At 44.3% G+C, this 26,148-nt stretch overlaps 3 protein-coding genes across 3 annotated transcripts; 1 reads left to right on the top strand and 2 right to left on the bottom strand.

Annotated features, from left to right (window-relative positions):
• Positions 1-385: 385 nt before the first annotated feature.
• On the bottom strand, positions 386-1,756 carry si:ch73-382f3.1 (uncharacterized protein LOC100151273 homolog). Its single transcript, XM_068748825.1, has 4 exons — positions 1,607-1,756; positions 1,139-1,298; positions 870-1,042; positions 386-769 (listed from the first exon to the last, which is right to left on the bottom strand). Exons 1-4 carry the CDS (start codon positions 1,754-1,756, stop codon positions 386-388), a joined length of 867 nt encoding a protein of 288 aa, XP_068604926.1.
• A 524-nt stretch (positions 1,757-2,280) lies between these two features.
• Positions 2,281-5,803, top strand: toe1 (target of EGR1, exonuclease). The gene is made up of 8 exons (XM_068749112.1): positions 2,281-2,593; positions 2,961-3,001; positions 3,085-3,181; positions 3,341-3,499; positions 3,740-3,853; positions 4,270-4,418; positions 4,667-4,829; positions 4,960-5,803. The coding sequence occupies exons 1-8, from the start codon at positions 2,480-2,482 to the stop codon at positions 5,638-5,640; spliced, it is 1,518 nt and encodes a 505-aa protein (XP_068605213.1). The 5' UTR covers positions 2,281-2,479; the 3' UTR covers positions 5,641-5,803.
• Positions 5,804-8,199: 2,396 nt separating this feature from the next.
• On the bottom strand, positions 8,200-24,312 carry xrn1 (5'-3' exoribonuclease 1). The gene is made up of 41 exons (XM_068748767.1): positions 24,238-24,312; positions 23,203-23,435; positions 22,577-22,674; positions 20,851-20,960; positions 20,640-20,750; positions 20,468-20,553; positions 20,286-20,373; positions 19,980-20,148; positions 19,735-19,802; positions 19,405-19,542; positions 19,125-19,288; positions 18,716-18,805; positions 18,358-18,514; positions 18,077-18,196; positions 17,821-17,990; positions 17,288-17,405; positions 16,944-17,036; positions 16,510-16,613; positions 16,015-16,149; positions 15,677-15,839; positions 14,651-14,764; positions 14,266-14,364; positions 14,057-14,172; positions 13,658-13,804; positions 13,486-13,575; positions 13,255-13,390; positions 13,115-13,171; positions 12,786-12,918; positions 12,500-12,569; positions 12,219-12,414; positions 12,046-12,135; positions 11,869-11,952; positions 11,415-11,459; positions 10,802-10,882; positions 10,547-10,684; positions 10,250-10,385; positions 9,968-10,143; positions 9,697-9,810; positions 9,108-9,213; positions 8,792-8,973; positions 8,200-8,526 (listed from the first exon to the last, which is right to left on the bottom strand). Exons 1-41 carry the CDS (start codon positions 24,310-24,312, stop codon positions 8,218-8,220), a joined length of 5,109 nt encoding a protein of 1,702 aa, XP_068604868.1. The 3' UTR covers positions 8,200-8,217.
• Positions 24,313-26,148: the final 1,836 nt, after the last annotated feature.

Here is a 26,148-nt window from a genome sequence, read left to right as displayed (position 1 = left end):
ACACACACACACACACAGTAAACATCATCCATTGATTGATTGATTTATGGCTCGTTGCTGGAGTCGGTCCAGCTATGGGCGAGCGGTTGGGCACACCTCAGACGTGTCGCCAGCGCATCGCGGACACACGGAAAACATTCAGGAACCTGATTATGGCCGAGATATGGACTCTGTGGTCGTCAGAAGAGCCAGGATGTGAGCTCGCCGGCCCTCCTGCTACGTGAACAAAATCATCCGCCGCCACAAGCAGGAAATTCAACGGGCTTTGTGCAAACGCCTGCAACATGTCCTCCGGTGGGACCGCGTGCTGCGGCGCATCGTCCTCCACACGGGAAGCACCTCCTTGTCCCACGACACAGCAGAGTCTGCAGCCTTCTTGCCACAATCAGGACAAAACAGCCATCAGCTCGTCCTCTCCGTTGTCCCCGACGCCCTCTGCGGGACTGCCGCAAGGCGCCATGAGCCCCAGGCCCAGCTCCGCCAGCATCTCACAGCTCATGTCGGTCGTCACCGTGATCTTAGTCTCCAAGCGGTTACACAGAGTCCGGTAAGACGGCAAAGGGTATCCCAGCTCCCTCAAGAACTCGTAGCCCTTTGTGCCAACGCCAGAGCGGATCTTCTGCGCCTTCAGGATGGTCTCTGGAGACCAGACGGCACGGCGGGAGCGTTTGGTGAGGGACAGGGCACGGATCTGGTCCTCGTACAGGAAGTTCTGGAGACCCCTCTCGATCCGGTCGAGCCGATACAGACGCTTCTTCATCTCCTCTGCCTGACGGAGCAGAAGAAGAGCGTTTACAGGATCCGCTGGGGAGCGTTCACACCGTGTGAATGCTGGAAATGGCAGCTGCCTGCATCTAGATTGCTCCCACCTCCTTCTGTAGCCGCGCCGTGTGCTGCAGCTCCTCCTCCAGCCGTTTCCTGAGGAGTTGACAATGCGAGCAGGGCCCATGGTCCGAATCGGCCCCGTCTGTGTCCTCGCCCAAGCCAGGGAGGGGGGTGCGCCTGGCGTAGCCGTGGTCCCCGAAGTTCAGCTCCTTCTCCACTGCGGATGTAAAACACCGTGTCGCTCAGAGGCTGAACCTTCAACAGACGAGAGTTCAACCACCGATCGGAAAGTAGCTGGAGCGACGTCTGGTACCGGGTTCCGGCTTCGTGGGCAGCGGGACGTACGGAGCCGCGCCCGCAGGGTAGGGGGGGCCCCCAGCACTGAACAGCGTGGGGATGGCATTGGGCTTCAGCTTCTTCCCCCCAGCTGAAGACCTCGCTACCTCCTCAAACTGACTCTGCTCAAAATGATCCTGAGGGAAATCAAAAGACAAGAAGTGGCACGCTTAATGATGACGTCACACCCACACGCAAGGACCAAGAGCCGGCTTGTTCCCGTGTGGGCTGTTCGCTGCGTTATTTATGTGCTGTCGATTACATGTAAGTTACACGTTTATATTTTTGAACCCGCATTTCATTCAGGATAATACTGAGAAAAAGAGATAGAAACAAGCAAATAAACAAACATGTCGTTAATAGCGAGGTTACTTCGGGACTGCTGTCTCCGATTGGCTGCTTTTAGTAAATGAAGTCGGAACGCAGACGCGGGCTGGCTGCTTACTTGACACAGTCTGGAGTGCGGTGTTGGCTCGAAGTCCCTCCGAGAGTTGATCACCCATTTCTTCTTCCGGACGGGGTCTTTGGGGAACCTGAACAGCTGTTTGCCGGTGCTGGTTGAGTTGGAGCAGTTCGGAGCGGAGCAGCCGCCCATCGCAGCGATTTGAACCAAAGGCAAAGCTAATTTAACCGTAGCAAATGTCAAGATAGCTTGACTGCCAATGAAGCTTAGTAGAGGATTTTAATCATTATTTATTAAAGCGGTTTTAAAAATAACAAAAATGTAACACTAACATTAAGCGTTGCCTCGTAGAAAGCCAGAATGATGACCTACAAACTTTAAACATATATCTTTTAAATACTTTTACAAATACTTAATCAGAGATAAAATGTTTCTGACTTTCTTTGAGCCAAAATGGCGCACGTCGTGTTGCTATTTGGGTTTCGTGACGTATTGCGTAAAGGTGTCTATCTAAACGCCTGCATAAAAATGTCGACTTTAACTGTCAGACGGCGAAGAAACATAAAAATTATATAGGACCGAAATGAACAAATAGTCTATATTCGTCGATTGTAAAATATTTTGAAGCAATTTGCTGCAAAAATATTTTTATTTTTGTTCAGGCAATAGTCAGACGAACAATCGGTCTTTTGCTGCAGGACCCAAGAAACACAGCATGTTTACATGACAGGAAGGCGCTGTGAGCTGTGGACTCAAATAGTATTTGTTAATAAATTGTATCATAGTCACTGAATGCATAAAGGTGGTTTATGGGAGCAATAATAATGAACGTTCGCTAAGATAGCTGATATTCGGTCGGGAAAGATTTCAGGCGCCAATAAGTTTGTTTCGTCTATACGTGAATTGAGGGAAAACATGGCATCTTGCCTGGTAGTTCCAGTCATTGATGTGCAAAACGATAATTTCAAAGACCTTTGGGCTGCCATGGTACTGGCTATCAAGTCGTCTTCATTTGTTGCACTAGACACGGTAAGTACGACTGACGTGCACGCGCACTTTTTATTTCATCTAATTACCGCCAAGGAGGTTCTGTTTTTCACAGCGTGTGTCTGTTAAAATGATGGAAACGAATCTGAAGATGAGTCTTGGTCTAACTTGGATTCCATTAAATTTTGAGAGTGACCTGCCTGGATACAAAAAAAACATATATTTACTTATAATGGACTCTAATTCACTTTGGCTTTTCACTGCTGGTGTATAAAGATACCAAGAACAACTTATAATGGTGATGATCCAGATCACCATGTGGACGGTGTAAATCTAATGATGAGGGGACTGAGCTTTTCTATTTTCATTATGCTATAATCCTTCATACACTGACCTGTGAGTTTTACAGGAGCTGAGTGGCCTGGGGAACCGGAAGCGGCTGCTGGCAGAGTGAGCATCAGCCGTCTTCCTACGTTCAGGGTCGGTGTCCTGCCATCGGTACTTATGTGTGGTTGCATATTATCATCTTTCAGATCCATAGAGGACCGATATAAAGCCGTTTGCCATGCAGCTTGGTCCCGCTCCATTCTCTCACTGGGAATCGCCTGTTACAAGAAACTGGACCATAAGGTGCAGTAAACCAGTGTCTTCTCTAGTGATATAAAACCAGTGGGCACCTTTTGTGAGATGCTTTACGTGTAATACACATACACTAGTTAAGGTGTGTCGATCAGACAGCAGTGCTGTGTAAGTATGTCCTCTTTTTTTCTCCTTCCCCTCTTCCCCCAGGCTGCAGACACATACATGGTCCAGGTGTATAACCTCACCCTGCTGTGTTCAGAGGAGTATGTGATAGAGCCCCAGTCAGTCCAGTTCCTGGTGCAGCACGGATTTGATTTTAACAAGCAGTATGCTCAAGGGATCCCTTACTGCAAGGGCAATAATAAGGTGTTGTGATCTTTGTTCTAGATTCATTCTGTTCTCTGTTCTACTTTATGCTGCCGCTCGGTTAGCCTCTTTATTCTATGTATTTTACCTCCTTGTAAAAGCCTCACTATTCAACTTTACTTCCAAGAGGCTGGGATCAATATCCAATATATAATAAATGAAACAATTTATTATAGAATAGAAAACGGTTTATTTCCCTTCCGTGGTTTTATCCTCTTGTGTCTCTGCCTGCTTTGTTAGGGCGGATCCGATGACCGAGGAGTCCACATCCGGGTCTTATTCACTGAACTGCTGCGTGCTAAGAAACCCCTGGTGCTCCACAATGGCCTCATCGACATGGTGTTCCTGTACCAGGTGAGCCGGCGCCGTGAGGTCGGCTGTTCATTCTGCTTCCGCTTGTGATGTCAGTCGCACCTCGCTGATTTCACATGCTGAGAAATTGTGAAAGCCTTCGTTCGCTTGAAGCTGCGGCAGGTCGTTGATCCAAAAGGGAACACCAAATTAGTGGGGGGAATTTATGAGATGAAAACATGATTTGGAGATTGATTATTTCTGCCCGCACGGTTTTGAGGAGGTTTGTCTCTTTGTTTACTTGCAAGATATCTCGAAAAAGTTGTGAACAGATCTTGACGTGATTTTCTGTGGGGCTGTTGGAGCGCATGAAGAGTTTGTGCACGCCTTCAAGACGCCTCTGAACAGAAGGAATTCATTTAGCTTGGCTTCTCTCGTGCCCGTGTTTCTGAATGGAAGTGATTTTGTGTTTCCGACAGTGCTTTTATGCACAACTGCCTGACCGCTTGGCCACCTTCACGGCAGCCCTGTCGGAGATGTTTCCTGCTGGAATCTACGACACCAAATACATCACTGAGTTTGAACTCCGTCTCACGGCGTCCTATCTGGAGTACGCCTATAAGAAATGGTGAGAGGTGGTTCGTAAAATAGACTAGAAATAAACGGTGGACGTGATGTTAGAATGAGCAGCAGCGCCTCTGGACTATTTCATCCTTGTTATAGAACCCTGGCGGCTTCACAAATGGAACGAGAATGCAGTAAATAGTGCGACGTGCTTTTTTGCTGTGTGTCCTTTCCAGTAACAGGACACCCCATTGTGGACTTCTGTTTTGTATCGCTGTTATTAATTATTCACCTTGTCCATCGTCCCTCCAGTAAGCTGGACAGCGGTCGCCGTGCGACGACAGCAGGGACGGGGCCTCACCTCCATGTAGAGTTCTGCCAATATGCTGGTCACATGTCCAGCTATGTGGACTACAGATTGTGTCCCGCCGTGACTTCTCTTGGGGGACAGACTGAAATCTGCCAGCGCTTCTCTGTGAGTAAAAAGTATTCATTAGCTTTTGACCCAGTGGATTCAGTCGCCTAATGAAAGGTGGGTTGTGGTTTTCTATTAGAACAGAGGAGCCAAACTGTGTCTTTCTGCTTGTGCACGTTTTGTCTGACAGGCTTTTGGATGGTGTCCTAATGGCGCCGAGTGTCCACTGTCCCATGACACTGACCTGATTGTGCTCCAGGATGAAAAAGGCACGGGTAAAAGAGAGAGAAAGAAAAAGAGAGCTCGGGGCAAGACGACAGAGGACTCTTCCACTTCTGATGGGGCCCCCAAAAACAAATTGCCCCATATAGATGTGGATCCAATGGATGCACCAGATACCCAGGAAAGGACTGATCCATGTCTACAAAGTCAGCTTCCAGTGGACAGTGATGGGAATGTCCGACAAAGTCAAGGAGACAGTAAGGGGATGGAAGTAGGTGAAGATGATGCGTCCTCCACCAAAGCCGGCGTTCCAAAGACGAGAACCGGCGCAGAAAACCGAGGCCCCGCCCACATTACTGAGCCTCCGTTCAAGGCTGACCACCAGAAGAAAACAGACACAGGAACGCACCGCGCTGGGTTCGACGCCTTCATGACGGGATACATCTTCGCTTACTCGTGCACGCTTGAGGAGGAGCAGCGGTCGTTGCTTCCCGCGTGTCTCAATAAGATCTACCTCAGTGGGAAGGCGGTTCCTCTCAACGTGGTCAAAAGCACCTTCTCCAAATCGTCCAAGGCCCATGTGCAGAAGATGGAGATGGTGTGGGGGGGGGGGGGGAGTAGCGTGCTAGTCGCCACCAGTTTGCTCTAGACTGAAGCATTGCAGCAACTATTTAGTATACTTCTGCTAAAGTTTGTTTCTCACGCTCCCACGTGTCGGTTTCTTATTTCCGGATCGTTCACCGACAGCCTGACGGCGTTGATGAGCTGCGCTCCAGAGGCGCCGCCTTCGCCGGGTTCTGAAGGAACCAATAAACGGATGCTTGTTAATCATTTGTTTGTCTTTCTTCGGCCGTTATTTAGCAGAATGATATTTAACACATGGTCTATTATTAGAGTGAAATGGATTTGTCTTGAGGCAGAGCTACCGTCTGCCTCACCATGTGACGTTTCACTGCGGTTTTATGTCAAACCATTAAGATTAAATACGTTATAAACATGCGTCAAATACATTACTAAAACTTAAAAATTGCTAAATACCAACATCCCACCCACATTAAACGGCAATAATGTGGGTGAAATATTCCATCTTTCTGTTAATGTAAGCCAAGCCGCTCGCACACGTCATGTCAAAAGGTTTCGACACTGGCATCCATAAAATATCTATTACCGAACGGAACCAGAATGACAGGAGAGATTCAAGTTTAAGTATCAAGACTCACATCAAAGACAAGCCACCCTGATCCCAGGCTTTATTGATCAGTACAGTTGTATGTTTCACCATAGCCACCACACCCCTTCTGGCCTCATTATTCCCAGAGGCAGCGGAAAAGGTGTTCATCTTTGTTTTTAATTTTAATGGCCATCTTTCGCTCAGCAGAATAAGTTGCTGGTAAACTTTAATGTCTCTCAAGCAGAAGATTCAGAATTGGGCCTCATGATCTATTCCCCATACACACGGCCGCATTCTTGCAGCACTTAGCTGCCCTGATCATTTGTCTTTTTCTTTTATTCATAACGGATACAGTTTGTGAGATCCACTTTAATGAGATGGATATGTGCAGCACATTCCTAAATCAAAGCAGCAAGTCATCTCTTCATATTGTGAATTCCCTACTTTGTTACATTTCCAAACACGAAAAAAAGTGTTCTCCCAAAAGCCTCCTTTTATTGCAGCAGTCGTGCCGGCTTGAGTCACGGGTCAACCACAACAAAAATGTCCCACAAAACAAGGACAGAGTGAGACGCTTCACGGCAGATTCAATCCCTGCAGCAGAATATCTCTAAAAAGGGCATCCTTAAAATCCATCGCTCGAAAATAGGCAGAAAAAACATTAAAAGGGACAGATTTTACAAATGTGTGCTTGTGGAAATAAAACAAGTTAATGTTTACGCTAAAGCCAAGAATTTAAAATACTCAATTATAGAACATTCCCAAAATCGATTTAGTGGGCAAATAATGTAAATGTATGTATTTTAAATAGAACTGTTGGTGCAACGTTATACTGTGGTTAAGCTGCATTTACATAACAAAAAACAACTTTCCACACGGGCATGTCCAGCGGGGGGGGGGGGGGGGGGGGGTATTTATCTTTAACTCGTACAAGTGAGGTGTGTAGCTGTCAAATCCTACACCACACACCTCTCAAGATGAATATAACACAATGGCACGTTAAAAACAGGAACACAAGTTCAGCGTCTGCGGCATCAGAAGCAGTTTCACAAGAAATCCAAATGGATAGTTTGTGTTTCAATTTAAGATATTGCATTGTAAAAAGTGTGAGGCCTTACATTAAACAAACAAAGCTCTTATTTTAGCAGATTAAAAGTAGAAGGGAAATCAGGAACAAAAACGTTTCTATCAGTGTGTGAAATCAGCTCCTGGAGTCATTCTCAGGCCCGACAACGCAAAACCGATCAAGCTGCTTGCTGACCGGAATCTATTTCTGTTTCACAGCCCTGCGCTGGCAAAATAATGTGTGTACATGTACACGTTGAGACTGCTATACATGTCTCACGTCATTACAAAAAAGGCAACACAGGTCTGTCAGAGCTGATGGGAATGACGATCCCAACACGAAAGGGAAGCAACTGAAAACTCAACGCTGGCCTGATCGACGCCGCTGATCCAAACCTGCCAGCGCAGACGCATTTAATATTGCCGCGAGGCAAAAGCAAAGAGAGTAAAGATGCAGAGTTCAGATAAAGCTTGCAGTGCAAAGCTGAGAACCAACATCCAAGTTAAGACGAGGAAAAGCTGCATAGTATGACCAGCGCAGGCTCAGAGTGCTTCCACGCCTCCTGCGACGCCCAAAGTAACGTCTGAAGGAGAGGTGGAGATGGGACGAAGGGCATCTGTGGCCAAATACACAAACATGCAAGCGTCGGAACCCGCCTCTAAATGTACCTTTAATGTCGATGATGTGATCCACTCTCGATTTAAACCGGCAGCACTTCTAGCCAGTGCACTGGATTCAGTTTTACACTGGAAAAAAAGAACAGTCATATGAGGTGACCTGATGAAGACCTGGATGAAGAGGTGACACTGGAACTACCTTGGTTTGTTTGAGTCATAAAAAGAAAAGAAAAGAAAAAGGGGGGGGGGGGGGGGGTATTATGGACTTGCATTAAAAAAGTTTGCTCTTCTTCCCCAAACTTTCTTCACTAAAATGTTGAATGAAAATAAAGGCTGCTTTTAATGGCAGCTGAAAGACGCCTCGCAGCTTCTTCACTCGGACACTTTTGCCGTCTCAAACTTGACAGCCAACTTCCTCTGTTTCTTCTTGGAAGGGGTGTTTTGTCGAGGATGTGCGTGTGGGGCTGCCGTCACAGCGGGAACTGCTGCTGGAGTGGAACCGGATGAGGAGGGCACGCTGTTTGAAGCGTGTTGGTCGCCCTCATGGCTCCGAGCCTGCGAATGGCCGGGGGGCTGGTTCTGGGCTCTCTGGAGTTGGTGTCTGGCCGCAGTTTGGCTGGCGCTGTAGAACACCCGTGTTTCCTGGTTCTTCTTGTTGGCCGACGCTCGCTTCTTAGTCACCTGTTCGAGGTCAAAGGACGAGCAGGAAGCTAGCTTAGCATGACGAAGAAAAAAAAAAAAAAACCACCACAGCAATAAAACAGAAACGCAGCAAAATATTTAAACCCATATGAAATGTGTTCTGCTCCTGTTCGGCCCATTAGCTGTAACCCTGCAGTCTCCGTGAGCTGTGAGGGGGGGTATATTAGATGGACTAGTGAGGCGGGGTCAGATACAGTCTGTCCACTGCACTATGGCGCTGCCCTTTATCATCCGTGCAGCCTACCTGTAATGGAATGAACTGGTTGTGTGAGCCGATGGGGAGCACTGGTGCAGGCTGGTGATGGGCGGCCCCGGGGAACGTCCCAGCTGAGCCGTAGAACGGTTGGTTCTGGAGGTGGTGAGGAGGACGCGTCATTCCCCACAGAGAGGCAGGGGCGTAACCCTGAGGAGGCAGCAGGAGGCCACCTGGAGGAGGAAAAAGGATGACGAGGGTCCAACTCATTCAGTCACATGGCTTTCATTACGTCGGAGATACAAGACAGACAAAGAGAAGAGCTCAACTCAACATCAACAGATGCTAAATATTTAGGATGGCTAACCTTGCTGGTTGAAGATAGGGGTCATGGCTCCTATGGGCGGGGGTGGCATCTGGCCCACTCCGGGGTATAGAGGAGCCTGGAGGGGGAAGCCTGCTCCCAGTGAGCTCTTCAGAGGAGGAGGAGGAGGAGGAGGAGGAGGAGGACACAGACACACTTTGGTTAAACTGTGCTTCATCTCCGATGACGTCGTCTTCTGGAATACTTGAGATGGGATTCAGGCATTCTATTTCTTAAACCAAAATACGTTCATTCAAGGACAGAATCTGAGTTTAACAAAGAAAGACTTTATCCAGAGTTGGGAATCACGTGTCTACTATGAGGTGCTCATCAGACTTTCTGATTGATCTCAGATAAAGTCATAGACGCCAGTAGGTGAGTTATTTATGAGCCAGGGCAAAAAATAAATAAATAAGCACCATTTCCTGTGATTAATTTGTCCACAATGAATCCTATTTGTCCACTTTAAGAGCAAAAGTCACAACAATCCACAAAACAAAGTTCCATTTATCCTTCATCAGATAATCTGTCCTCTATTTTAACACAAAATTATTCTAATCCCCCCCCAATGCATTCCTAAAGGCGACTGTACCAGTCGTTGGAGAGCGAAGAAGGCAGCTTTCTCCTTGGCATCATGTTCTGATTGGCACTGTGGGCCGTGAACCATCAGGCCATTGGACAGCCGCACCTGACACACCACCAGACCCTGCGGAGACGGGGTGCGGGTGCGGGTGCGCGCACGCACACACACACACACACACACACACACACACACCTGATGATTCATAGTTCCTGCGGCACCAGATGACACTGAAAAGATTTCAAACCAAGTTTTACATGTTTAACAAACATTACTCCGTTACCTGTCTGTTGCTTATAAAGGTGTACTCGGGTGCTGCCATTCCTAACCCCACACAGACCCGCCCGAGATCTGACACCTTACTGGTTAGCAGAGTATGGGAGGGGTGAGGAGACGTGGCCAATGAGGGAAAAGCTAATGAAGCTCCATCAGCGTGAGGGGGGGCGTTCATATTTGCTGCTGGAGAAAGAGAAAATGGGGAGAAAGACGTCTGCTGCTGTTGACCAATGAATTTGTCTGGCCGGTAACTGCTGACAGTTCATTCGCCTGTATGCGCGGTAGTTACCGAGCTTCTTAGCGGATCTCCTTCTACTCTGCTGCTGACCACCAGTGGTGGCGCTGTTAGCCGTCTCGTGTAAAGTGGGACTTCCTGTTCCAGCGCCGTCTATCTTAAGCATCTCCTTCAGTACCAATGTCCCCTTCTACAACAACAAACAGCATACGTAAACACCAATGAAGCAAATTCAGAAACACCACAGAGGCCAATAAAACCATATTGTTTTAAATTGTAGTTTACAGCATGTCAAATATCTTCTCCTAAGAGGACACTGCTCACACGCCATTTTAAACGCCTGACACTCACCATGGCAAAGGACTGTGGAGACAACGGTCCATCCGACTGGCTGCTGGCTGCTTGTGGAGGGGCAGGATGGGGGGGCGTCTGATGGCTACCCTGGGAGATCTTGAGACTGGCCAACAAGTCCTCATAGTCAGTCGAGGTCTAAATAGGTAGAGAGGCGAGTTTAACAGAAGACGGTTGCAACATTTAGAACGTCGGAGTCTCAGACAGAAACAATAAGGAGAGGTTAAACATGTCGGCTTGTGAATGTGCGTTTACCTTGTTGGTTGAGCTCTGGGAAAGCAGAATGGAGTTGATGTCCTCATTTTTCTTCAACAGTCTGATGGCACCAACAGGGGCCTATGAATGAGCGCAAACCAACAACAATTCTTACACAACTCACCGCGCGCACACACCTTCAGAAACACACACCTATCTGTGACGTGGTTTATGGATCCCTCTTGCATTAAGCCGGAATCCTTTGGCGGATTCTTTATTGCTGCACTACAAGGTGCTTTGCCAGATTTTACCCATGATTCCCGGTTGGGTAAAGTCTGCACGTGCTGAATCTGAACTTAATCGGGGAGCGGGCCGATTAACGACCCAACTGCCAACACGTGTTACTAACAGCCTAAGAAAGAGACAGGGTGGGACACGAGATTAGCCCCGGAAGACAACAGGAAGAAGTGTGAATATTAAAACGAGTGCCGAGTGTCGCCCTCGCAGCAGCTTGCGCGGGAGCTTGATGCTTTCAGATGGCTCGAGTTGGTTTGACAAATCACGTCGTCTGTGATTCATCATTCAAGTGCAGTGTGGTGAAAAGCGCTACATGAAACCGATGCATCATCATCATCATCATCGTCATCGTCGAACACTGCAGATGTGTACTCACCGGTTTGTTGGGGAACTGGCTCCCAAACTGTTGGGATGATTTCTCCTTGAGTTGAAAAACAGACAAGGTTGGATAGAACACCAAGCAGCACCTTTTTGATGGTGATGTTCTTGAGATGATCAAAGTCTAACATGCAATAAAATCTTTTATTTCCTAAATCTGATGTAAATACTAGACGGCTTTAAACAGACAGCTTTACTTCAGACCTCTCGTTAAGGTAGGCGGTCCAGTAAAGTGCCCCTATCTACTCTGTCACACAGATGGGGGGGGGGGGGGTAAAGGAGACCATATTCAACCCCCTTTTGGTGGGGGACTAAACATGGTCTCCAGTAGAATACACCAGCCTGCATGGACAATTTAATTAATCTTACATGTTAGTAATGAATAGGAGAAAGTAATACATATATAACAAGTTTTCTCCCTCATTATCTTTCTCTCTCTCTCTCTCACACACATTATTTTGCCAGTGAACCGGAGGCTGGTGAGGAGGGCCAGAGTTCTGCAGAGACTGCCAGACATCTCCATACTCCTCTTTACTCTGGATGAAAAGAAGCGTAGAAAAGGAACCAAGCATAACTAAACGGTCCCATCAAGGTAAGGGGTGTCTGCGTACAGGCGACCCTAAACTTACCTTGGCCTGTTGCTTCTGACTCAGAGCTTTACTGGGAGAGTTCCTGTTGCCGTGGGAGGCTGCTTTCCCCATACCTTGTTTGTTGTCATGCTACAGACAAGGAGTTGGAAAAAGAAGCGTTTTAAAAGGAGAGATCTTAAATATTCTATCAGCGGTCTGTGGCTCCATCTTACTAGTGTGGGTATGAAGGGTGAACGTGGCGAGTGATTCAAGCCGCCAAGCTGGCGCTGCGAGTTGAAGTTAGCGGCTGTGGCGGGCTGAGGTTTGACTATGGCTGTGAGTTTGTGGGATGTGAGATCCGCGCGTGCTCCATGGGAAAGGTTGATGAGAGCGCAGGAGGGGAGGCGGTACCCACGCGGTGACGTGCACCTGAAAACAAGGAGCGAAGATACAGTCGGAAATCATCTTGTTTGGGGTGAAATATGTATGTCTTTGACAGCATCAATGGAGTCACCTGATATTAAGACCTCCAGCAAATTCTTCATCAAATAGAACTTCGTAGAGAACCTCAGCCTCGCGTTCCGCTGAGAGCACAAAGTCAGACACAACGAAAAGTGTGTGTTTCCTTTATTACAGCATTCAGCTGATCATCACCCAGAAAGCTGAAAATGCAGTCATTAAGTCATGACCTCCAGCCCCAGCAACATCCCGATCGTCACGGGGATGAATAGATAATGAGTTCATTTATGTTAGACTGAACTGTCCCTTTAACCACTGAGGCTGGAAGAAATCAAACTCACCTCCTTTAATGCCGATGATTGTTCCTCGGAGTCCCAGCGGGACGGTGAAGCTCTCCCTGATGTTGACCACTCTGTCAAAGAGGTGATGCTCTGCATCCGGGTCTGGAACCACACCCTGCTGCTGCTCCAGGGGCTACAGGCAAAAAAAACAAAAAACATTCATATATACCCAATACACATGCATGCATTCAGCTATTTCCTTCAATTCATAGACTGCATGAGGCCTGGCTGAAAAGATGTTAAAGCCATTTGAGTTTTTCAAAATTAAGTGTGCAAGAAGAAATTAAGAATGCAATCAGTAATGAGATGCACATGATAAATGTACTTACCCTGAAGAGGAGATGAGGCTTGACTGTCACGCGCACCTTCTTTGTACTTTTCCTAATCTAAAAGAAGAGAGTGAGACAGAAATAGAGGATAAATGGAGTGTGAAGTAGTTTGAGGGTGCGTCTCTGTGTGTCCAAGTCACCTTGGTTTTCTCCACTGCCTCCTCAATCCTCTCCACGATTGCAGCATCCAACACCCGCAGTTCACACGACACCCTGCTGGCGGCGCTCACTGGGTGACTCTTCAGCCACGCCGTGATCTCAGCAACCTTCTCCGCCCTATCCATCGAGATCAGGAGATCATCAAGAACTACACACCACCGAGTAATCGCTCAAGCAATAAATAAATGCCACTCATAATCCGAGTACTTTACCCATTCTGGTCCAAGCCAGGCCAAACGTCATCTTCATAGAACACATCGTCATGACTGTTCTTGGACACTGTGGTGAAAACCTCAGAAAATCTAAGAAAGCATAAAAAATAGCATTAAAAAAAAAAAAGCCCAATTAAAGAGGTTCACAGTTTATTCGATTATTTATTTTTACCTTTCCAGGTATTCTGCTAGCACTTCTTCCACAGCGACAGAGTAGAGCCACTCCTTTTCAGTTCTCTTGGTGTATCCGGGAACCTCCTCGTTCTTCTTGTTGAACTTGAGGTTCAGGCCAATGTTGGCCCTCTGCTCCCCACAGGGACTGCAAACAAAAAAGGAAACCTCGCTGCAAAACGCCCGAGACCACACACTATGCCCAACCACGAGATCTTGGCCTTTTCTCTTATTTGTTTACGAGTGAGAGAGAGAAATATGCAAGTATGTGTGCTCGCTTAAAAGAAGGACCTTCATTTATTCACTACAGACTTAAGTCTCTGGAACACAAGTCAGTCAATGTGACCATAGCAACGTGTGAATAAACAACATAGCTTGGCTTTAAGTGAAAAGCACTTACTTCTTCTTAGAGCCTCTGCCAATGAAAATGCTTCCGGACAAGCGGGACACCAGGTAGCTCGTGATGCCAAGACGAGATGCCAGAAAGTACCCAGGACTGTAATTCACACAATATTTCTACGAAATACAAATACATCACAGGCGCTCAGGAAACTCATGAGACTGAAACTGAGTGTGAAATGAAGCCGTTCCTCCGCGTGTGTGTCTTACATGCTGATTCTGGATCAAGGTCTCCAACTGGGGCTCTTGCGGCACGTTGAAGATCACTCGTACTCGGCCATCTTTGATGACATCACTAGAATCCTGCACCTGTTAAGTAAAAGAGGAAAAAAGATGGTGACTCGTGTGAAGACATTCCAGTCAAATGAGACGCTAAAAAACAAAACATGTGAAACCTGGACCATTAAATTAAATCATTAGAGGAGTCAAGAGGTTCAAAAAAATATATAGTACTGTGTTATTATATATAAATGACTGAATACTAATCATTGCAATACTTTGGGTGAGTTTTATGGGATCTGAGCAAAATTAAGTCAGGGTTATTCTGGTCATTCTGAGCAGCTCCCCATGCTGGAGCAGAAATCTGACCACGTACCTCGCCCACGGCACCATAGCAGGGATTCCCCACCATGAAGACTGTTGTTTTGGGTGGAAAGAACTCGTCTAAGCTCTTGAAACAAGTCAGAGAGGAATAGAAGGCGTTGATCTCCTGACAGAACCAATAATTTGGGGAGACAGAGAGAGAGAGGTAATTAGTGCAAGGGTCATCATTTAGCATGAAGCCTACACAAATGCATCTGTCAAAACTATCACAATATTTGTAACCGACCAACCAGCTTTCAAATAATGGCTACAAACATGATTTTGCCGTGATGCACTGGCAACACATCCGGGGTGTGCCCCGCCTCTGCCCACAGCAAGCCGGGATAGGCTCCAGCAACCCCCCGTGACTCACAGAGCAGAAAAGTGGTAGGACAATGAAATGAAATAAAACATTTCATCCTGCTGTCTGTCGCCAATCAGCAAAATTGATCACATGATTGATCTAAGGGTTCATGTGATAAATATCTCAGCAGTCTAGTGATTGATAGTTTCTGTGGGACATTGTGGCGTCTATTTTCTCAGACAAATATACGGTCATCCCTAACGTGAACTCGTGAAGGTCCCTTATCTATCTAGATCGTTTTGGAGATATCTGTGTTACAGTTGTCTGTTCTCTAAAATAAAAATAGAACACAAGAACTTGCGCTCCAAAATCAAACAATTCAACATCAAGAAATCTTGAAGCGTTTACTCAAAGTAATACACAGACCCAGCTGTAAGCAGTTTCCTCTTGGGAAGGAAGTGTGGATCTGCTAATAGATGAAAGGCTGGCTAACAGCTTAGCTAGTATGACAGCATTAATGTTCATATCCCATTGTGGCTTTACCTTGAACAATTATCTACAAACATCTAGTCATGGACTAGAGCCATGACTTACAAATCCTTACATGGAACCAAAAATCTGTAAAAAAAAGAACCCAATTGTTCCCCAAGTGAGATAAATGTTGTTGTTCCTACATTTATAGATCTCAACTGACCTCTATTTGGAAACTTTGGTCTCACGTATGCATGCATGTACCTTAACCACAGTCTGGTAGGCAAAAGGGAGGACCTGCTTGGCCCACTGTTTCTGCAGTTCCACCTCCCCGCTGGCTTTGGGAACATATTTCCATCCCGTGTGCAATTGGCCGTACAAAAGCACTGCCGTCTCGTTCACAACGATGCCTTTCCTCTTCAAGAAACTAGGAGACAGAGAAATCACGATGAAGGAAAGGAGGCAAAAACACAAGCATCAAGCAGAGGAGGGATTCTAGGTAGCAACAGGTATCATGAGCCGGTCAGTCTTCAGTCAAAAGGACATGCTGATGTTCTGAAGCTGATTTCGATTAAAGAACATGTGTTTTGTTGTTTCCCTACTGTTCAGTGAGTCCCTGGACATCTTTCACCCAGTCCTTCTGCTCTTTGTCAGACAGGCAGGTGACCTTGGGGGGAGGAGGAGTGGATGGTCTGTTGTGTACTTGTTGGACACCAGGTGGTTCCGAGAGACTAAACCTGTAAATGGAGTTCAAGGGGAACTGCTTTAGTTCCACGTATCCGCCTCACATCTTACACTGACACATGCTCGCATGCTAACCTCGGAGATTCTGGGCAGGTTTCAACACCTGGCACTTTAAAGCCAATTTGTTCCCTCAGTGGTAAAAGTATGTATCGCAGGGTCGCAAAAAGAAAATAGTTTCTCATCACTTCAGTTTCTATCAACAGATACAATGTTTTCTGTTACGGTAAACTACAGGGATCCTCATAGAGCTACCGGTACACTACAATTTCTCTTGTTTCACATATCCACTAATATCTAGTTGAACAAACACAAACATACTTCTACCAGTTCAGAAGGTCATAAACAATTCTTACTTGACACCTCCATCTGAAACTGCAATGATGAGAGCTTCTTCTAGATGTGGCCAGTTCACAAACACTGACTTCCCCAGTACTTCTGCAGCGACATCGTCGCACACCTAAAGAGGACAAGCGGGATGAGCAGCTTTGACCTGTTAGCTATCTATTCATTTAAAGGAGGAAAATAATCTCTGGGTGACAAATACTATCTTTATACATCTGAAAAATAGCTCGAAATCAACAAAACCAGAGAAGCAAGAAAACCAAGAAATCTGAAACTATGGCAAAAGATGAAAGAAGACAAGTTTGTTTGTCAGGCCACAATCAGAGATGCTATGCTCTGATTGGCCAGTCAGTGGACAAGGGACTTGCCATATCAAAGGATACATTCCATCTGTAATGAATGATCTGGGTCAGTAAATGAGACCAGCAATAAGAAACTAACTCACCGGCACTTCTTTGCTGGGGAGGATGTCCAGTATGGTGTTCTCCCCTCTGCTGCTCTGCTGGAACACGACCACCCCACTCTTCTTCTTATAAAACTAAGAGCAAGTCCGTGGACAGGGGACAGAAAATAAAGAGCTGCGGCTTTCATCGAGGTCTACTTATAAGTGCAATGAAGGAACACAAGTCATACGTGAGGATATCAGTCGATCAAACGAAGAAGAAGAAAGAAAGGTCACATACAATCATATATAATGATGAAATACATGCTCTGCATTTGATCCAATCCCGAGGCATGCGCTGTATGTAACATGTACTGTATATTCATACTAGAAAACATCACACGTACCTTGTGCTCTATGCGTTGCAGTGTAGGGAAGCCACAGAAGTACAGTTCTGATCGATCAATAGGTTTGCTGATGTGTTCCAATGGAACATGCCAGGCATCTACAGGGATATTTTCATTCCTGCAACAGACAGACAAAATAATCAGGCTTCATGGAAACTCCGTGAAGATGGAAATAAATCAAAGTATTTCCAGACCAAAGCATTGTGACCATAAATCTACGACTGATTCCATAAAGCAGGAACAAAGATTTCACAACGCGCTGGCGACACATTCAGGGTGTAGCCCGCCTCTCGCTAGAGCCAGCTGGGACAGTCACAACTCCTGTGGCACGCAAAAGAAAACTGATGGATGGATAATGATATCAATAATATATTAATGCTTATTGGGTTAGAAACAACCAACAAAGCACCGAAGCAAGCGACCAGATCCCAAAATTTGAATGCTACAAGTTCTTCAGCAGACAACGCACCACTTCCGTGCTCAGATGACTGAATCAAGATTTGTGTGTTCGTGTTTGGTTTGCGTGCGTCTACCTGACATGGCAGTGGACGATGTCAGGGAACAGCTGAGGCAGGCTGGAGGCGTACGTGAAGTCTGCTTCAGGATGGTGTGTGTAAACGGCGCACTCTGTGTGACGATTCCGGGCCTTCTCTTCTTTTGTCAGCTCGTGATTACAGAGCTCCATGGCAGCTAGCAGGCACCTCTGTTCCACAGACAGAGAGCCTCGGCTGTTAGACCATTTATGAGTATTCCGCCTTTATACTGCTTTGAGACTTTCTGGTCTGTTACCTCATCTATGAAGGGAATGAGAACCACAGCCTCCCATTCCTGTTGTTTGCCATTGAGGTCGGTCTTAAAGTCAAGAGGGAAGTACTCAATAATGGGCGAGTTTTCATGTGTCATCAGGTGCTGAAACAGGAAACACATGATATTATCATCTCAACTGTGGTTCCTGTACAATTACTTTCTAAAACACGGTTCACAGAGTAGCATGAGGACATCCGGTTTCTGCAGTTCCTTTAAGCACATATTCTATGTACATGTGAGTGTGCGTTGGATAAGAGCGTTACCCTGTAAGCCTCGGGAATCAGCTTCATGCTGGCAGCAGGCAAGATGGCCAAAAGCTGTTGGAAGGGCATGAAGGGTGTCCCAAGGTCAAAGGCGAGCTTTAACCCTGATATATTCGTGATGTCAGACAGGAAGGGTGCGTAGCGGTAGGGGTAGTACCTAGACAGAACAACGCTCGTTGTTAAAAGGCTGATTTACAAGCAGAAGGAAGGAAAACATATCACCTTACTCAAAACTACTTTCCTTAAATTAAAGAGACTTCAAGGAATAATAACCATCAATAAACCATAACCAGACCTAACCACTGGAAAGCAAAACAAATTAAAAATGAAAGCGTAGAGACAGTGACATTAATCTCACCAGCTCCAGGACTGAACTCCGTGGTAATAGTAGTGGAGGATCCACTGAATACCTTCCACATAGCACTTCGCCTGCTTGGCTAGAAACTCACTGTCATCAAGAGAAGGAAAACGCATGCATCATTCGTGTGAAATACGTTTGCCGCATATAGTGGCAAAGACTCGGACCACAAGTTGCCACTTACAATCATTAGAAATTAAAGGTGCCGCATATGAAAATGACATTGGTCTTACGCGCCTCCGTCCTGCAGAGGTCACGGGTGTAATGTGTTTTATTACACATTTGTGATGAATTAAAAAAATTATTTTGTTCCCTCACACATATGATCATCTTTTTATGAGGCAGCTTTGTCCCTTGTTGCAAGTATTTTATCTGAAAGCATTACGGGGGGGGGGGGGTTAACACTCACTCAGACACCACATCCACATCCATCTTGGTCATATAGTAGGTGCGCTTGTACTGCCTGAACTCTGTTTCAAACAAGTCGTCTTCCTCTTCCTCGGCTGCAGGTCCCTTTCCTTCTTTGGCACCTCTTTCTGAGGAGTCCAGAGCTGTCAGAGAGAGGACAGAGTCCTGCACACAGACACAAAGAGATTAATAATTGACATGACTTGGACAGAAGCGGCACAAACATTTATATTACGCTGTATAAATACGATTGTGACTAATAAAAGGACATAAAAGAGGACCTCTTCCATGTTGGCGTTTTTGCTATCTGCTTCTTTTTCTGCTGCGAGTCCTGCCGCCTCGTTCAGATACTTGTTACCAACTTTACTCTCAAACCACTTCAAGTCCACGAACACCTCGTTGAAATGTTCTCGGTCAAACTGGAGGCAAGATGATAGAAGGGAAACACAAAAGTTATTCATTCATTCTTTTTCTCGAAGACGAGATGATCACGCCGTCCCATCTTCGGTCACAGCCCACTGCTCTACAGTGTAATTGTGTTTGACACTATTTTAAATGAATATCATAACATTAATGAAGGACTAAATCAAAGCTTTACAGTGTTGTCTCACCTCAGCAAGCTTCTTTAAGTATTTCTCAAAGTTTTGGAGATTTAGATGGCCGTTCTCATTCAGGTAACCTGAGTATAAAGGCAGGGTTTTTGCAGACGTGAAATACGCAAGTGATATTTCTACATTCGAGTACTAACACAGATCTTCAGTTTATTGCACTATAAAACAAAGTTCACGGACTAGTGAGGTGTGCTGGAGCACAGCCAGAGTTGTAACTGACGCTCCCACGGGGGGGACTGTCTCACCTCCTATGCTGGGCAGAACACTGATGTAGGTCTTATACAGCAACGGCAGAGCATCATGATTAATGTGAAGATTGGGGAGGTGAGGGATGAAATCATTCCCCACCAGGAAGCCCATCAGAATCCAGTCGTCTATTATTCGCTCCAAATCATAGTCAGAACCAATGCTATCCTGGGGAAAATCAGCAAACAACCACAATACAGACGGCCTTAAAAGACCATGAAGACAAAAGCCCTTCCTACAATCAATATGAGAATGTGCAAGTTTATTTTTTTATTAGCTGTCCATATAATGTCCATGTGTCTTACCCTGAGCACAGAGAACTCATAGTCAATGTACTCCCTCATCAGAGACAAATGAAGCAAATGAAAGGTCGTCTCTTCTGGAGCTGTTATCCTAGAAGAGGAAACAGGAAAAGGCAAAGTTTAGAAGAGAAAAAGACGGACGTAAATAACAGATAAATATTCAAACCAATTTCAGGGAATAGAACCTTTTCTGGGATTTCTTTCCTCCAAAGCGGACCTCCTCTCTGAGCAGGGAGAAGTTGGGCTCATGGCTAGTTAAACCCAACATGATCTACAAACGCATAGTGAGACTGTGTGAGCATCCAAAGAGGGTTGGGGCAAATACATAGTACCAGAATACATTGACACAAATCCTACCAGATCAGCATCCAGGCCATACAAGCAGTGCCGCGTGTTTGGGTCGTGACCCGGCCTCCTGTTCTCAGAGCGAATGAATTCCATGATCTTATGTTCTCCCTCCCCTGGAGTCTGGGGGGGTAGAGAAACTCAGATATAAGACAAGCACTATTGATTTTGGGTGTACCAAAAACCAAGTGGCATCTTCTTTAAAACAACTGATCACACACACCTCATGACCGGACAGGTAGACGCTGACATTCTGCCACAGTTTGTCGGTGGAGAGCTTGTTATTGACAAAATATTTGAGCTGCTCCTGGAGTCTTACCATGAAGTCAGTGCCTGGAAGAGGACACGTTTTAGCGGATTAAAGGAAGCAGCTAAAACAATTAGAACATTCTTGATATACTACAGTGTGTGCCGCTATAGCTCTGTGATGTCATTACACTTCATTATCTCTGTATTACTGTCAAAAAAAATAGGAATAAAGTAAAAGAGTGCAATATGAGTACCGGTACTATACATTACGACTACTAAATGTGATAGAATGCATACGTTTGTGTTTATTTCATTTGCTTATCATGGTCCCGAGCAGCAGCTTTTTCTCCTGCTACTTTTAGGTGTTTATTTGCTAATAGCAAACCCTTATAAATGTGCGTATCTCGTAGGAGAGAGTGTAGACGCTGAGATTGCTACAGAAATATTTTCATTCCTGGAAAGGTGCTTTTGTCATAAAGCTGGATTAACAGTACCGTAGACAGATGCCAATATTTTTTACATTGGAGCATGACCAGAGAGAACACAGCAGGATGAGGTAATACACCTTCTACCAGACGGTACCAATCCCCACAGGATGAATGATGTATTGCTGGATTGCGTGGCTGTGGCTTGTACATTTTGAAACAGCATGGTAGCTGGCTGCTAACGAAGGACCTCGTACTCCAGTGTCATTTAAGAAAAATATCAGCCAATGAAAATGATTGTGGATCATTTGTGATCAGGACTTCATATTTAGACGTTGTGTTGTCTGAGCATTGATTTTAGCATTCTTTTATCTGCTCTAAAAATACCTTTCAGCAAAATTTCATGCTAAATGGATAACAATATTCTCACTAATAAGCCAACAAATATTGTCAATCCCGTGTTGGATCTGAAAACATTATTTCAGTATTTCATGTTTTCAGAAATCAAAAATAATGCAGTTGCATCAAAAATGAATAGAAGTCTTGGTCAGAATAATCTGAACATGAAACATGAACAGCTGGCTTGGCTAATCTTCAAATTCGAGCACAAATCCCACAACTGAAACCAGAAGGGTCTCAGTTTGGGATGACAAAACCTTTTCCTCTCCTGATACTGATCCTACAAGTCCGGTCAACATGAGTACAGATGCGGGACAATGCCTCTTCAAATCTATAATCCTTTCACAAATCAGGTTACTGTCTAGCTACCATGTTACTTCAAAACACCTTACGAGCAGGACTCAAGCAAAACACACCTTCTGGGGGGAAATCCTCACCATAACATGATGCCATATCTGTTACTGGGGTTCAGAAATGATCCAGCTAAATATATATATGCTGCGAATACAGCCAATGTTTCCTTTTAATTTGCAACCCAAGCTAAGCAAACCAACTAAGTCATAATTTCACTTTTTGAATATATACCGGTGCCATATATAAAAATCACACACATGCCTTGATTGCTCTGCTTTGCTTTTAAACCATAAATGATGCAGGTTCTTCGTGAAAGTGGACAAAAAGAGAGGATTTTCCATATTGTTGGTGTGTGAAAATATGAAGAACCTCAACTTCAACATGAGTGATTCCAAATGTGTTGAGAAATTTAGTATGAGTACTGTTCTATGTTTGAAAAAAAACTGAATCTGAACCTCTTTATTTTCTGCCGCAGCTGCATTTATCACTGTTAGCTTGTGCAACGATTGAAAGCATCCATACCGGGAGTGATACAGTTGGAGTCAAAGCGAGCCTCTGTGGGAAGTACCTCTCCTTTATCCAGAGCTTTTCTTATGTTCTCCTCGGCCTCTTTGGCGGCCCTACACACGGAGACAGATGGAAACATGCAGTTATAAAGAGCGCAGAGTCAGTCTCTGGCTATTGATCACCCATCATCTGGTTTCTACAATTTCAATTTTAAGATTTAATTGACTTCTTTCAGTTTTATAACAGATTCTGATATACTGAAATTGTGGGGAGAAATTGCTTATGAGAGTGAGGGTTAGACGAAGGTATCCACAACAGGGTAAAAATCTTCCACAGGAAATCCACGATACTTATATTAATAACTTTGTTGCTCTTTTTAACCTTTCTTTATATTTTGCTGCGATTTCTGTTTCATATAAATGCCTTTTAAACTTCTGTGTCTGTCTGTACAGACGTATCCATCCATCATAACAATCGTCCCTTCAACGAAGTGAGACAGAAACACTAACATCACATTAAGGCCCAGAAGTTTATTCTGTCAAAACAATGATCTAAATTGTTTGCTGTTCTTGGCGTCACTTTACACTCAAATATAGGAAAGACATCCTCCGTGTTTCCTGTAATCCTACATCCATCTCTACCTGAACCTCCGCCCTCTTTGCTGGTTCATCTTTGCCCTTGGTGCCACCCCATCTACAGCCATGAAGAAGACCTTGCGAGGCTTGATGATCCTGAAGAGCACCTCCAGGTAATGGAAGATGTCTGCAAAGATCTTTTCCTCAGATATACGAAAGTGAACATCCTCATCATTTGGGTGGGAACACTGGTGAATAATTCCATTCATGTCCAGATAGAGATTGTCAAATTCGGGAATCTGTGGAGGTAAAAAAACAGAGTTACAATGTGCAAAAATGGCAAGTATTCATGTTAAGGGAACAAATATGTAAAATATGATGTTGCTTGACTGTTAATTATTTGATTTATTTAACATATTGTAATATTATCTGTATAAATCAATTATTGGGAGCTATATGTGAACAAATTGTACATCCAAAAGCAGAACTCAACAAATCTAAAAATTCACAAGAGGGCGCTGTGGACTGAACACAGATCAGAAATGAGTGCGTGTACACATATCAAAACTGTCTTAAACTCCCAGCTGATGTAACAACTACCCAGTAAAGAAATATCATCTGACCGATGAGGAACTCGGTCCATTCAAATAACGCAGGTTTGTGACCAACCAAAGCTATTCGCCTGACGACGTTGTTGAATTTTTTACGACTTCACATAAAACGCAAAGCTCGTTGACTGTAAATATAACTGGTAACAATAACTAGGTGCAGTCCCTTAACCCCTCGAGTCAACGATACTTTACTAGCTGATGTAACCGGTTTATTGTTGTTCAGAATGTTCTTCGCCAACAAAAGACCTAAAATATTCGGAGGTGACATATCTACAAAGTTAGATTCATTTTAACCCGTTTAATGTTCGCATTTTTTTGCAGCTGGAGGACCAAAATAGTAAGGTAGTTTGTGTTAAAATGTATAAAGTCGTAAATATAATACATTGAATAATGTTATGCTACGTGGAAGAGAGTAGCACGGCCCGCCTGCTAGCTGCTGATAGCTAGCAGCAAGCCGTGAAGCTAGCGCTATTTGTGCCCGTTTCCATACCTGATGTTCCTTGACAACTTCACTGAGACAAGGATAGCGCTCTGATATCCATCGGTAAAATTTTGGAACTCCCATTTTCACCACGGAAGTCTCAACGTTTGATTCAAGTTCGTCAACCGGCTTTTAGCTATATGACTCGGTAAATACGCCCAAGATTGAATTGGCTAGCATGAAAACTCATGTCCGGTTTTGTTTTCACGGGCCGATAGCGAGCTGTCCGTTGTCCGTCGACTAAAACAATCCGCCGCTACTGGGAAACCGTCAGTTCCGTTTCTTTCTGTCCCATTTGGTGTTGTGCGCTCCACGCTCATTCTCACGGTACTGCATTAGATCCGGGGAAATGAATGAATGAATGAAAGAATGAATGCTTTATTTCGAACATGCTAGTAACAAGAAAGTAAATAGAAAAACAAACAAACCGAAAACAATGACAATAGTCAAAATAACAATAACAAAGTCAATAATAATCATAATAATAATAATAATACGAACCCAACATGTCCGAAAAGGAGTAGGATGAAGCATTTGCTTATATAAACTAACCCCTTCTCCACTACGCAATGAACCGTATCCCCAACATACATATACCGGTAATACATATCTACAAAAAATAGAAAACAAATAGAGTAAATAAACGTTTTTTTTTAATATAAAATAATTAGAAAATGAATCACATATATCTACAAAATAGAAAATAAAGTAAACAAACATATATATTTACAAAAGATAGAAAATAAAAATAGTAAATAAGCTAATTCATAAATCATCTATGAAAACACCAGATTGTTAAAGCCCTTCTTCCCCACTGTATCTCATTAAAACCATTTGTTTGTACTGATTTTTAAATTGGGTTATGCTTGGACACCGCTTGAGCTCCACACCCAACCCGTTCCACAACCTCACTCCACAAACAGAAACACAAAAACCTTTTAATGTTGTACGTCACCGCTGATGTTTGAAGTAGAACTCCCCCCTCAATTTATAACCCCCAACTCTATTAAAGAATAACTTTTGAATATTTCCCGGAAGTTGCTTGTTTATTGCTTTCTACATGATTTGTGCTGTTTAAAAACGAACCAGGTCAGTGAGTTTTAATAGTTTTGATTTTAAGAATAGTGAATGTATGTGATCTCTATCACTGGTATTATGAATTATTCTTACAGCTCTTTTCTGGAGTTTAGTTGGTGATTGTGTTGTACATTTGTAAGTATTGCCCCAAACCTCTGCATAGTAATTTAAATATGGTAAAATCAATGAACAATAAAGAATGTGGAGTGATTTGTGGTCCAGAATATGTTTTACTTTGCTCAGAACTGAAATGCATCTTGACAGTTTGCTTTGTACATGTTTTATATGAGACTTCCAGTTTAATTTATCATCAATTATCACCCCAAGAAACTTGTTTTGATACTCTTTTAATATTGACCCCATCTACTTGTACCTGAACTTGTTTATTTTTATCACAATTACTGAATAATATGAATTTTGTTTTACTTAAGATTAATGATAATTCCTTTCCGTCAAACCACATTTTCAGTTTGCCCATTTCAATAGCGATCCTCCCCATTAATTCCTGTAAGTCCTCTCCAACCTAAATTGAAAATAACATAAACACGTAAAAATTCATTCTGTGCTATTTTCCACTGTGAGTCAGTGAGTGGCCGGTGACTGGCTGCTCCAGCTAATGATGAGATTCACATGTTTTTACGCAGCTAATAGACGCCATTGTAATCGGAGTTCCAGTACTCTTGTGGGACCACACTACACACATCCTTTGCTTACTGATTTTATCTGTTTTATTTGTAGATTTTTATCAGCTGTTTTTGTTATTTATTTTTATACTATTGTGCACTTTGAGGTTTGCTTTCAAATGTAAAGTGTATTTAAAATAAAATGTATTATTATGATGTT

This window comes from Brachionichthys hirsutus, chromosome 15 (assembly GCF_040956055.1).
Source record: "Brachionichthys hirsutus isolate HB-005 chromosome 15, CSIRO-AGI_Bhir_v1, whole genome shotgun sequence".
In the NCBI taxonomy this organism is placed as follows: Eukaryota; Metazoa; Chordata; class Actinopteri; order Lophiiformes; family Brachionichthyidae; genus Brachionichthys; species Brachionichthys hirsutus.
This window is presented reverse-complemented; position numbering and strand designations above follow the sequence as displayed.

What these genes read in the sequence shown, in the direction of transcription:
- xrn1 (XM_068748767.1), bottom strand. Translation starts at nt 24,312, where the DNA reads ATGGGAGTTCCAAAATTTTACCGATGGATATCAGAGCGCTATCCTTGT. An exon ending in CAAAGAGGGCGGAGGTTCAG is followed by an intron (nt 22,675 to 23,202) that starts GTAGAGATGGAT and finishes CTCCGTGTGTAG; the next exon opens with GGCCGCCAAAGAGGCCGAGG. An exon ending in GGAGTTCAGTCCTGGAGCTG is followed by an intron (nt 18,515 to 18,715) that starts GTGAGATTAATG and finishes TGTTCTGTCTAG; the next exon opens with GTACTACCCCTACCGCTACG.
- si:ch73-382f3.1 (XM_068748825.1), bottom strand. Translation starts at nt 1,756, where the DNA reads ATGGGCGGCTGCTCCGCTCCGAACTGCTCCAACTCAACCAGCACCGGC. An exon ending in CGCACTCCAGACTGTGTCAA is followed by an intron (nt 1,299 to 1,606) that starts GTAAGCAGCCAG and finishes GATTTCCCTCAG; the next exon opens with GATCATTTTGAGCAGAGTCA. An exon ending in CGGCGCGGCTACAGAAGGAG is followed by an intron (nt 770 to 869) that starts GTGGGAGCAATC and finishes CTGCTCCGTCAG; the next exon opens with GCAGAGGAGATGAAGAAGCG.
- toe1 (XM_068749112.1), top strand. Translation starts at nt 2,480, where the DNA reads ATGGCATCTTGCCTGGTAGTTCCAGTCATTGATGTGCAAAACGATAAT. An exon ending in ACAAGAAACTGGACCATAAG is followed by an intron (nt 3,182 to 3,340) that starts GTGCAGTAAACC and finishes CTCTTCCCCCAG; the next exon opens with GCTGCAGACACATACATGGT. An exon ending in AAATCTGCCAGCGCTTCTCT is followed by an intron (nt 4,830 to 4,959) that starts GTGAGTAAAAAG and finishes TTTGTCTGACAG; the next exon opens with GCTTTTGGATGGTGTCCTAA.